Below are 12,305 nucleotides of genomic sequence, written 5' to 3' on the forward strand. Positions count from 1 at the left end.
AAGGCGTAAATCAGGTGATATTGACCCCAGGGAGCCACCAACGCGTCTGACGCGTCTGCCCACGGGTCCCTTGACCTGGCCACAAACCGTGGCACCTTCCGATTGAGACGGGACGCCAGAAGGTCTACGTCTGGAGTGCCCCATTTTTGGCACAGGATCTGAAACACCTCCGGGTGGAGAGACCACTCCCCTTGATCCAGAGTCGTGCGACTCAGGAAGTCGGCTTGCCAATTCAGAACTCCCGGAATGTATACCGCCGACAGGGCCGGAACGGACCTTTCGGCCCACCGAAGTATGTGAGCGACCTCCGTCGCCGCGGCCGAGCTCCTTGTGCCGCCCTGATGATTGACGTACGCCACGGCCGTGGCGTTGTCGGACTGGATCCTGACAGGACGGCCCTGTAGCTCCAGCGACCACCTGACAAGGCACAGCTTGTTTGCTCGGAGCTCCAGGATATTGATCGGCAGGCGGGACTCCTCCCGAGTCCAGCGCCCCTGGGCTGACTGGGTGCCCCAGACGCCCCCCCCAGCCGAAGAGGCTGGCATCCGTCGTGACCACTGTCCAGCGGCACGGAAGAAAAGACTTCCCGGACCGAAGCACCGGAGACGTCAGCCACCATGCCAGGGAAGATTTGGCCAGATGGCTCAACCGAATCTGGCGATCCAGAGAAGATGGGACCCTGTCCCATCGTGACAGAATCTCCTTCTGTAGTACCCTGGTGTGGAATTGGGCATACAGAACCGCCTCGAAGGAGGCCACCATCAGACCCAGAACCCGCATGCAGAAGCGAAGAGATGACCACTTCTGGGTCAACAACTGTCTCACTGCAGATTGCAGGGTCAGCAGGTTTTGCGATGGGAGGAACACTTTTGTCTCCCCCGAATCCAAAACCAGCCCCAGGTGTTCCAGCCTCTGGGACGGAACCAACACTGATTTTCTGAGATTCAGAAACCAGCCGAACTCCCGCAGAGTCCGACACGTGATGGACACGTCCTCCTCTAACTCTGAGCCTGAAGAAGCTCTCAGGAGAAGGTCGTCCAGGTATCCCACGATAGCGATCCCTCGCTGCCGTAGCAAGGCCAGGATCGGGGCGAGCACCTTGGTGAACACCCGTGGTGCCGACGCCAGCCCGAACGGGAGGGCCACGAATTGATAGTGGTCCTCCCCGATCGCAAAGCGCAGATGCCTTTGGTGGCTTGTGCCAACGGGAACATGCAGGTATGCGTCCATGATGTCTAAGGACGCCATGAAGTCCCCCTGGTGGAGGGACGCTATGATAGAACGGACCGACTCCACCCTGAATCGCTGCACCTTGACAAAGGAGTTGAGGGCCTTTAGGTCCAGGATAGGGCGAACCCCTCCCTTCTTGGGGACCACGAACAGATTGGAGTAGAACCCCCGAAACCGTTCCAGCGAGGGGACCGGCACAACCACCCCCCTGTCCAGAAGATCCTGGACAGCCCCGGACAGGGCTAGCCGACGATCCGGAGGAAGCTGGAGGTTGGATGGAAAAAATCTGTTTGGGGGACAAGAAAGGAACTCTATCTTGTACCCCGAGGCGACCACCTCGCAAACCCAACGGTCGGATAGAAGAGAATTCCACCGATCCACGAAGGCGTGAAGCCGTCCCCCCACCCGAGACCCGGGCGGGGGCAGACCTTCATGCGGAAGCAGGCTTGTCCGCAGGCTTGTTCGGTTTTTTGAACCAGGGGCGCTTACGCCCGGCAGCAAGGGCTTTTGCACCTTGCGGACCTTTTCCAGCCGCACGAAAAAACCGCTTAGGGGGTAGTAAAAGTAGGACCTTGCTTGCGGCGAGGTTCCCTACCCTTCCCCGACTGAGGGAGCAAGGTGCTCTTACCTCCAGTGGCATCCTTAATGATGTCATCCAGGGATGCCCCCAAAAGCCGTCCGCCCTTAAAAGGCAAATCTATCAAGGCCTTTTTTGAGGACTGGTCAGCCGACCAGCACTTCAGCCATATAAGGCGGCGCAGAACCACTGCGTAGACAGAAGCCCTGGAAAGCAAAGGAATCGAATCCATAGCCGCCTCACAGAGAAACTTCTGACCCTGAATCAACTGCTCAGCCAGGTCCCTAGAGGACTTGGAAGCACCCTGGACCTCCAGATCCTGCAGCAGGAGCTTCGCCCTTTCAGTTAGCGTCTGAGCAACCAGGGCGCCGGCCAGAGCCGGCCTTACCGCCGAACCCACCACCGAGAACAGGGAGCGGGCCACGGCCTCCACTCTCCTATCAGCGGGGTCCTTGAAAGCAGGAGCCCCCTCCACAGGCAACATAGTAGCCTTACTCAGTCTGGACACAGGAGGGTCCACCGACGGAGGAGTGACCCACTTTTTTTTTTTTTTTTTTTTTTTTTTTAAAAGTCCTCCTCCAGGGGGTAACGGGTAGCAAAGCTTTTAGGAATAGTAAAAGCCTTTTGCGGTGTATCCCATTCCTTATACAACAAATTGTCCAAATAAGGAACACAAGGGAATACCTTAGCGGTACGCGGTGGTTTGCGGAATCCAAAAGGGACTGACACCGCTGGTGTCTCCGCCACATCCTCTAAATGAAGAGTCTCACGCACCGCAGTAATAAGAGCTCCAACAAATTCCTTGTCAGCAGACTCCGCAGCAGAGTCATCCTCGCTGTCCATGTGGGTTAAGCCCGCATCCTCTGACATGACAGAACCAGAAGCATCAGATTCTGCGTCAGAGATATCCCCAGAAACAGCCTCCGGGGGGGGCGCTTTTTTACCCCCCAACCGAGCACTGGCTGCTCCAAACCTGGTGAGAAAAAGACTCCAGGACAGCCGACACCGACTCAACAGATGTGGCAGGGGAAGGGGCGCTTAAGGGTTAATTCCGGCATTGTGAGGAATGAGGGGCCTGATTCAGGCTCCATATTGCAGCTGCCGTGTCACCCCCACTGCCAATGGCAGGAAAAAAGTCCCCCACAGGTCACCTCCCGGCCGCTAGAGCACAGTATGGGGCCCCCTGAGACTCACCACCCTCTGGTACAGCGCGGTCTGTGAAGGCAAGTGTGTGCTGAGGAGAAGCTGCAGCGCTGCGTCTGTCCCCTCAGATGATTCGCGGTCTTTTTTCCCCGCCGAAACGGCCACTAGAGGCCGAACTAGTGCTGAAAACGGCGCCGGCCACAAGAAAATGGCCGCCGAATAATACAAGCGCGGCTCCGGCAAAATGGCCGCCGTTGCGCAGTTTTAAAAAGACAGTGTACCCAAAAATGACAGTACACCAAAACAGCACACAGCACACACAAAAATGCCCAGAATGTCCACCACAGTCCCCTGCAGTGACACAGAACAGCCCCAGCCATACCACGAGTGAAAAAAAAAAAAAAAAATGAGCCCCAGAGAAAAAAACCCCCTGCACAGCCGTCACCCAAAGGGGGAAGGAGGGAGAGGAATAAGGGAGAGAGGAAAGCAGGGAAAAACCCTCAGTCGACCTCCCAAGGGAAAACATTCCAGCCAGACCACTTACCTGAGTAAGGGGCCACTACTTACCTGTCCTGCGACTACCCGGCTGGAGGTATCCCAGACAGAACCAACGTCCGCGAACGGCATGGTTGTCAGCCAGACACACTGTGACAAGGCCATAGAGACCGGTCATATGTGTGCCCTAGAACCGAAGTTCCCCGGCCGCCCCTGGAGCAATGGGGCCTGTCGTGGACGTCCCAAAGCGGAGCTGAGGGCCGGCACACGCTCGAAGGCCGAACCTGGGGGGACTACAAGGGTCGAGGACCCAGCCTGTCACCCAGTCGGCTGTTGATAGAAGAATCGCAGGATTCAAAAATAAAATAAAAAAAGCGAGGAAAAACTCGCAAAAAGCAAAAAAAAAAAAATTTGCAAGAAAAAACTCCAGAGTCCAGGACTCCAGAGAGAGCCTGACTCTCCTGACGGTTAGGCAGAAACAAACTGAGGCTGCTGAAGCAGAGTGGGGGTTATGCCTGGGGGAGCCACGCCCCCTGGGAGGAGCGGCATGAAGGAAAGTTTTTAACACCTTAAGTGCTGTAGAATTCTGCCTAAATCTCCTGGTAGGAAGAAGCATAACCCTAAGGTCAAAGGATGCTGTGTCCGTCTATGAACGAAAGAGAAAATGAAATGGCAACTATGCTGTCCTGGTTGATATACAGTGCCTTGAAAAAGTATTCATACCCCTTGAAATGTTTCACATTTTGTCATGTTACAACCAAAAACGTAAATGTATTTTATTGGGATTTTATGTGATAGACCAACACAAAATTACACATAATTGTGACGTGGAAGGAAAATGATAAATGATTTTCATTTTTTTTTTACAAATAAATATCTGAAAAGTGTGGCGTGCATTTGTATTCAGCCCCCTTTACTAAAATCTAGTGGAAACAATTGCCTTCAGAAGTCACCTAATAAATAAACAGAGTCCACCTGTGTGTAATTGAATCTCAGTATAAATACAGCTGTTCTGTGAAGCCCTCAGAGGGTTTTTAGAGAACCTTAGTGAACAAACAGCATCATGATGGCCAAGGAACACACCAAATATGTCAGGGATAAAGTTGTGGAGAACTTTAAAGCAGGGTTACGTTTTATAGAAAAATATCCCAAGCTTTGAACATCTCACTGAACACTGTTCAATCCATCATTTGTAAATGCAAAGCAACCTGGGCTTCCATAACACCTCAGCAATGCCACGGGCTGATATCCTCCATGCCACACCACAGAGGGGTCTGTACTGATGGAGGGTGGTTTATCCTGAGGGGGGTCTGAACTGATGGAGGGGGTGGTTTCTCTGAGGGGGGTCTTCATTGATGGAGGGGGTGGTTTGTCCTGAGTGGGGGTCTGTACTGATGGAGGAGGGGGGTGGTTTGTCCTGAGGGGGGTCTTTACTGATGGAGGGGTCTATACTTAGTGGAGGGAGTCTGTACTAAGGGAGGGGGTTCTGTACTGAGGAGACACTGTAGTTAGTTGAGGGGGGGGTGACACCATATTTTACCACACCGGGTGACACCAACCCTAGTGACGCTACTGAAAAAAAATATCCCAAGCATTGAACATCTCACGGAGCAATGTTAAATCCATCTTCCAAAAATGGAAAGGAGTATGGCACAACTGCAAACCTACCAAGACATGGCGTCCACCTAAACTGACAGGCCGGGCAAGGAGAGCATTAATCAGAGAAACAGCCAAGAGGCCCATGGTAACTCTGGAGGAGCTGCAGAGATCCACAGCTCAGGTGGGAGAATCTGTCCACAGGACAACTATTAGTCGTGCACTCCACAAATATGACCTTCATGGAAAAGTGGCAAGAAGAAAGCCATTGTTGAAAGAAAGCCATAAGAAATCATGTTTGCAGTTTGCGAGAAGTCATGTGGGGGACACAGTGAACATGCGGAAGAAGGTGCTCTAGTCAGATAAGACCAAAATTAAACTTTTTGGCCTAAAAGCAAAACGCTATGTGTGGCAGAAAACCAACACTGCATATCACCTTGAACACACCATCCCCACGTGAAACATGGTTGTGGCAGCATCATGTTGTGGGGATGCTTTTCTTCAGCAGGGACAGGGAAGCTGGTCAGAGTTGATGGGAAGATGGATGAAGCCAAATACAGGGCAATCTTGGAAGAAAACCTGTTAGATTCTGCAAAAGACTTGAGACTGGGGCAGAGGTTCACCTTCCAGCAGGACAACAACCCTAAACATACAGCCAGAGCTACAATGGAATGGTTTAGATCAAAGCATATTCTTGTGTTAGAATGGTCCAGTCAAACTCCAGACCTAAATCCAATTGAGAATCTGTGGCAAGACTTGAAATCTGCTGTTCACAGACGCTCTCCATCCAATCTGACAGAGCTTGAGCTATTTTGCAAAGAAGAATGGGCAAACATTTCTCTCTCTAGTTGTACAAAGCTGGTAGAGACATCCTCAAAAAGACTTGCAACTGTAATTGCAGCGAAAGGTGGTTCTACAAAGTATTGACTCAGGGGGGCTGAATATAAATGCATGCCACACTGTTCATTTTTTTTACAAATAAATATCTGAAAACCATTTATCATTTTCCTTCCACTTAACAATTATTTGGCACTTTGTCTATCACATAAAGTACCAATAAAATACATTTATGTTTTTGGTTGTAACGTGACAAAATGTGGAAAATTTTAAGGGGTATGAATACTTTTTCAAGGACTGTATCTTTTTTTTTACACTCTTTTCCAACCCCCCCCCCCCTTTGCCCTTCCATCTTCCTACCTTCCTATGCACCATATGTTGCTATGGTTGATGATTTACGTTGCCCTTTGACAAGCCTATCGTTGGTTATGTTTCTGTAGTGTTTTTGTTTTTTTATTGTGCTGGTCACCTTTTGGATTCGGGATGTACAGGTCCTTGGATTACCATCGCCATTACTCTGTATTGTTTGGCTTTGTGGTTGGATTCAATAAAAGTCTACATTAAAAAAAAAAATTAACTATGCTAACTGTGTAGGCTGAAAAGTAGGCATCAGTACCAAAAAGTGAGGTTCATAATGCAAGAAGGGTTCAGCCCAAAGTGCCAGCTTTAAATGTGAAGTCAATGTCTATTTCTGGCTTTTTAACAATCTTGCTACACACATATCAGTTTTGCATATTTTTTCATTTGGCAAATTTGACTTTTTTATTCTTTTTTATTCTTGTTGACAGTACACTTCAAAAATATATTGGTACAACAAAACAAACAATTGCTCAATATCTGACCACGTGCCATATTATACGTCTCACTGAAATATAATATTGCCACTCAATATTAAATGTCTCAATGAAATACATATAGAGTCACATACCAGCTTCTGCTCGTTTGACTGCTTGCTCTGCAAACCTGGCCATCCTTTGCATGACAGACACTGTAGAACTGAAAAAAAAACATAAACTGGTCTCCTCATGTTCTATAATCCACGAGTTACAATCAACCAAAGTTTACAAAAAATGTAGTGAATTAGCAATCTCATAGTCCACTGCAAAGAACCACTGGGACATCTGTAGAAGAGATTGAAGCTTCTAAAAGGAATACATTATTCCTGGATCTAAATTCATTAATGGAACACCATTAGAAGCAATGATGCAACTAAAACCAGAGTAGGCCATTTTCCTCCTATAATCCACCAACAAACAGACCAACTATCAGCCAAATTAGGGTGTTTTATACCTAGTGTGTCATTAACTAACCTTGGTATAGGAAGGGAAACATTACTTTTGCATGATTGCCTTTTGTCATCTCAAAAATGGTCACACAGTAGAATATGTGGAACAATGGCCACAACTACGATCATAGAGCTCTGTGTGGGTTTCGGACATCTTTCTCTCAGCATGGGCAGCTGTAATGGCCAAATGACCTGGCTGTTTAAAGTGTATGTGAACCCTCACCTTGTGAAACAACCCACTCAGTTTAAAATAGAAATGCAAGGCAAAATGTTTGTGTGTATATATATATATATATATATATATATATATATACAGCCATGGCCAAAAGTTTTGAGAATTACACAAATACTAATTTTCACAAAGTCTGCTGCCTCCGTTTTCGAGATGCGAAATTGCATATACTCCAGAATGTTATGAAGAGTGATCAGACGAATTGCAAAGTTCCTTTTTGCCATGAAAATTAACTTAATCCCATAAAAAAAACTCCACTGCATTTGTGAAGAAGGCTTCAGGGTGCCCAAGAAAGTCCGGCAAAAGCCAGGACCGTCTCCTAAAGAGGATTCAGCTGCAGGATCGGAGTGCCACCAGTGCAGAGCAGGCAGCAGGCAGGTGTGAGCGCATCTGCACGCACAGTGAGACAAAGACTTTTGGAAGATGGCCTGGTGTCAAGAAGGGCAGCAAGGAAGCCACTTCTCTCCAAAAAAAACATCAGGGACAGATTGATCTTCTGTAGAAAATATGGTGAATGGACTGCTGAGGACTGGGGCAAAGTCATATTCTCCGATAAAGCCTCTTTCCGATTGTTTGGGGCATCAGGAAAAAGGCTTGTCCGGAGAAGAAAAGGTGAGCGCTACCATCAGTCCTGTGTCATGCCAACAGTAAAGCATCCTGAGACCATTCATGTGTGGGGTTGCTTCTCATCCAAGGGAGTGGGCTCACTCACAATTTTGCCCAAAAACACAGCCATGAATAAAGAATGGTACCAAAACACCCTCCAACAGCAACTTCTTCCAACAATCCAACAACAGTTTGGTGAAGAACAATGCATTTTCCAGCACGATGGAGCACCGTGCCATAAGGCAAAAGTGATAACTAAGTGGCTCGGGGACCAAAACGTTGACATTTTGGGTCCATGGCCTGGAAACTCCCCAGATCTTAATCCTATTGAGAACTTGTGGTTAATCCTCAAGAGGCGGGTGGACAAACAAAAACCCACTAATTCTGACAAACTCCAAGAAGTGATTATGAAAGAATGGGTTGCTATCAGTCAGGAATTGACCCAGAAGTTGATTGAGAGCATGCCCAGTCGAATTGCAGAGGTCCGGAAAAAGAAGGGCCAACACTGCAAATACTGACTCTTTGCATAAATGTCATGTAATTGCCGATAAAAGCATTTGAAACGTATAAAGTGTGTGTAATTATATTTCACTACATCACAGAAACAACTGAAACAAAGATCTAAAAGCAGGTTAGCAGCAAACTTTGTGAAAACTAATATTTGTGTCAATCTCAAAACTTTTGGCCACAACTATATATATATATATATATATATATATATATATATATATATATATATATATATATATATAACATTATATATACTTATTTTTTAATTTTTGTATAAGTGATCACATGACCTCTGTTCTAGGATGCATAAGTGAGGTGTGGGTGGAGACTGCAGAAGACACAGAAAAAATCCATGTGTGGCCACTGCAGTTGAACAGACATGGATCTACCATCCGACTTCTGTTCAATCTTCCTGTCATTAAAAGCCACTCAATCAATGGTTTCAGCCAATGATTGCAGTACTGGTCTGTTTATTCTGACAACAATGGGAAGTCTTCGCCCTGTCAGAATGCAATATGACAAGAGGGAGGATTCCTCCATCCACCTCAAACTGAACAGTGTATGGCCAGCTTTAGGCTGTGGTCAAGGAACCAGAATAAAGACTAGTTTGGGAGAAAAAGAAAAAGAGATGAGACTTGCTCTGCAAACCACCCATTTTGATTGACCCAGGGCAGCACGTTATTACTCAGCCTCTATGAGTGTATGAGTGGAGAAAAGGGTGGAGGTCTCTGAAGGGTGACATCGGTATCTATCCTATCTATTTATCTATCCATCTAGATTCATACTGCTGTTATTAAGCGTTATAGAGAAATTAAGACACAAGGTCTCTCAATCCTTGGAGGATAATTCATTTTTGTTTTGTCATTATTAGTACAGACAGTAAAAGTATAGATAGCAATATTAAAGAAAGCATAGAATGCAGGTGTATATTGTTCCCTCACAGGGCAACCAGGACACGGTTATATTGGGAAATGCTGTTCATGATGGCAATGCATCCATGTTAGCAACATCCAATCTTAGCAACTTATACAGGTGATACTTGAAAAATTAGAATTACGTGCAAAATTTCATTCATATCACTAATGCAACTTAAAAGGTGAAACTAATATATGAGATAGACTCATTACATGCAAAGCAACATAGTTCAAGCTGTGATTTTTCATAATTGTGATGACTATGGCTTACAGCTCATGAAAACCCCAAATCCACAATCTCAGAAAATTAGAATATTGTGAAAAGGTACAATATTCTAGGCTCAAAGTGCCCCGCTCTATAAGCCATAACACCTGCAAAGGGTTCCTGAGCCTTTAAATGGTCTCTCAGTCTGGTTCAGTAGGAATCACAATCATGGGAAAGACTGCTGACCTGACAGTTGTGCAGAAAACCATCACTGACACCCTCCATAAGGAGGGAAAGCCTCAAAAGGTAATTGCAAAAGAAGTTGGATGTTCCCAAAGTGCTGTATCAAAGCACATTAATAGAAAGTTATGTGGAAGTGAAAAGTGTGGAAGAAAAAGGTGCACAAGCAGAAGGGAAGACCGCAGCCTGGAGAGGATTGTCAGGAAAAGGCCATTTAAAAGTGTTGGGGACTTTCACAAGGAGGGGACTGAGGCTGGAGTCAGTGCATCAAGAGTCACCACACACAGACAAATCCTGGACATGGGCTTCAAATGTCATATTCCTCTTGTCAAGCCACTCCTAAACAACAAACAACATCAGAAGCATCAGACCTGGTCTGTCGCTCAGTGGTCCAAAGTCCTATTTTCTGATGAGAGCAAATTTTGCATCTCATTTGGAAACCAAGGACCCAGAGTATGGAGGAAGAATGGAGAGGCACACCCTGCAAGATGCTTGAAGTCCAGTGTGAAGTTTCCACAGTCTGTGATGATTTGGGGAGCCATGTCATGTGCTGGTGTTGGTCCACTGTGCTTCATTAAGTCCAGGGTCAACGCAGCCATCTACCAGGAGATTTTGGAGCACTTCATGCTTCCTTCTACAGACGAGCTCTATGGGGATGCTGACTTAATTTTCCAGCAGGACTTGGCACCTGCCCACACTGCCAAAAGCACCAAAACCTGGTTCAATGACCGTGGGATTACTGTACTTGATTGGCCAGCAAACTCGCCTGACCTGAGAATCTATGGGGCATTGCCAAAAGAAAGATGAGAGACATGAGACCAAACAATGCAGAAGAGCTGAAGGCCGCTATTGAAGCATCCTGGTCTTCCATAACAACTCAGCAGTGCCACAGGCTGATCGCTTCCATGCCACGCCACATTGAGGCAGTAATTAACGTAAAAGGGGCCCAAACCAAGTACTGAGTACCGTATTTATTGGGGTATAGCGTGCTCCCGCGTATATCGCGCACCCCTAAATTTGCCCAGAAATTCCTGTGAAAAAAAGATTTTTGTACTTACAGTTTGGTGTCTTGCACGGCGTCCATCGGCGGCCTCGTCGGGTCCGGCGTCCGTCTGCGGCTTCGGGTGTCCTCTTTGTCGGGTCCGGCGTCCTTCTGCAGCGTCCTCCCCACTCGTTTCCCACTTTCCCGCGCCGAGTTTGAATACCGCGCCAGCATATACCAAGCGCAGTACACTCGTGTATAGTCGGGCAATCTCGGCTACACTCGCGCTCACGTCCTGTACGTCCAGGACGTCAGCGAGAGAGGAGCCGAGACTGCCCGACTATACACGAGTGTACTGCGCTCGGTATATGCCGGCGCAGTATTCAAACTCGGCGCGGCAAAGCGGGTATCGGCGTATATTGTGCACCCACGATTTTGCCCTGATTTTCAGGGCAAAAAAGTGCGCGGTATACGCCGATAGATACGGTACATATGCATGCTTATACTTTCCAGAGGTCTGATATTGTTCTATGTACAATCCTTGTTTTATTGATTGCATGTAATATTCAAATTTTCTGAGATTGTGGATTTGGGGTTTTCATGAGCTGTAAGCCATAATCATCACAATTCTGACAAATCACGGCTTGAACTATCTTGCTTTGCATGTAATGAGTCTATCTCATATATTAGTTTCACCTTTTAAGTTGTTTTAGTGAAATACATGAACTTTTGCACAATATTCTTATTTTTCGAGTATCACCTGTAAATAGAGAGACTACAGTATATACCAATCAGGTGATTATAGCAACATATAATGCAACAATAAAGGAAAAGAATATTAGTCTGCAATCCCATTATGCATCATTTGGAGGTGAAGCATTAGAGGGTCATTTTTTTTTGTTGGTATTGATACTTCACCATTTAAAGACTTGTTTTGTTAAGGTGAATACAAAGTTACATTTCCTGATAGGGCTTAGACACCACATAAGAAAAGGTATGGAAAGAGGACTTACTTTTCGCTTACTGACACCTTTGGAAGGGGACATCCAGTGAAGTATGCTGCTTGAACAGAGAATGGAGCAGATATACCAGTGTGATTGGTGAGGATAAGTGTCTGTTGCACTGTGCTATGCAGAACCACCTCTGATCCAAAATCTAACAGCAGTTCTTGTGGAGATGTGGAAGCTGCATCTTTAAAACTAATGAAATTCATGTTAATGCTTGAAACAGATTTTAGAGTTAAGTTTCCATAATGAAAAGATGAAGAATAAAAGAATCGTCTACACCAGGGCTCAAAATTTCAAGTCCTAAGCTACTAGCCAACCCCTTAAGGGTTATTCGCCACCAGTTGCCCCACCAAATCCCTACCCTGCCCTGCTCCTAAACACGCCCTCATAAATTAGTTCATGAAATTACACTTAAATGTTTTATGCAGAACTGAGTTACAAAAATA

At 46.5% G+C, this 12,305-nt stretch overlaps 1 protein-coding gene across 1 annotated transcript in view; it reads right to left on the reverse strand.

Annotated features, from left to right (window-relative positions):
- Positions 1 to 12,305, reverse strand: part of DLEC1 (DLEC1 cilia and flagella associated protein) — a 135,701-nt gene that overhangs the window by 45,770 nt on the left and 77,626 nt on the right. Inside the window, exons 24-25 of the mRNA XM_040352791.1 lie at positions 11,866 to 12,051; positions 6,807 to 6,874 (exon numbers count right to left, since the gene is read on the reverse strand). Of these exons, the coding sequence (XP_040208725.1) occupies positions 6,807 to 6,874; positions 11,866 to 12,051 (254 nt within the window). The remainder of the gene's footprint in view (positions 1 to 6,806; positions 6,875 to 11,865; positions 12,052 to 12,305) is intronic.

The sequence above is a fragment of the Rana temporaria genome, chromosome 5 (genome assembly GCF_905171775.1).
Source record: "Rana temporaria chromosome 5, aRanTem1.1, whole genome shotgun sequence".
Lineage (NCBI taxonomy): Eukaryota > Metazoa > Chordata > Amphibia > Anura > Ranidae > Rana > Rana temporaria.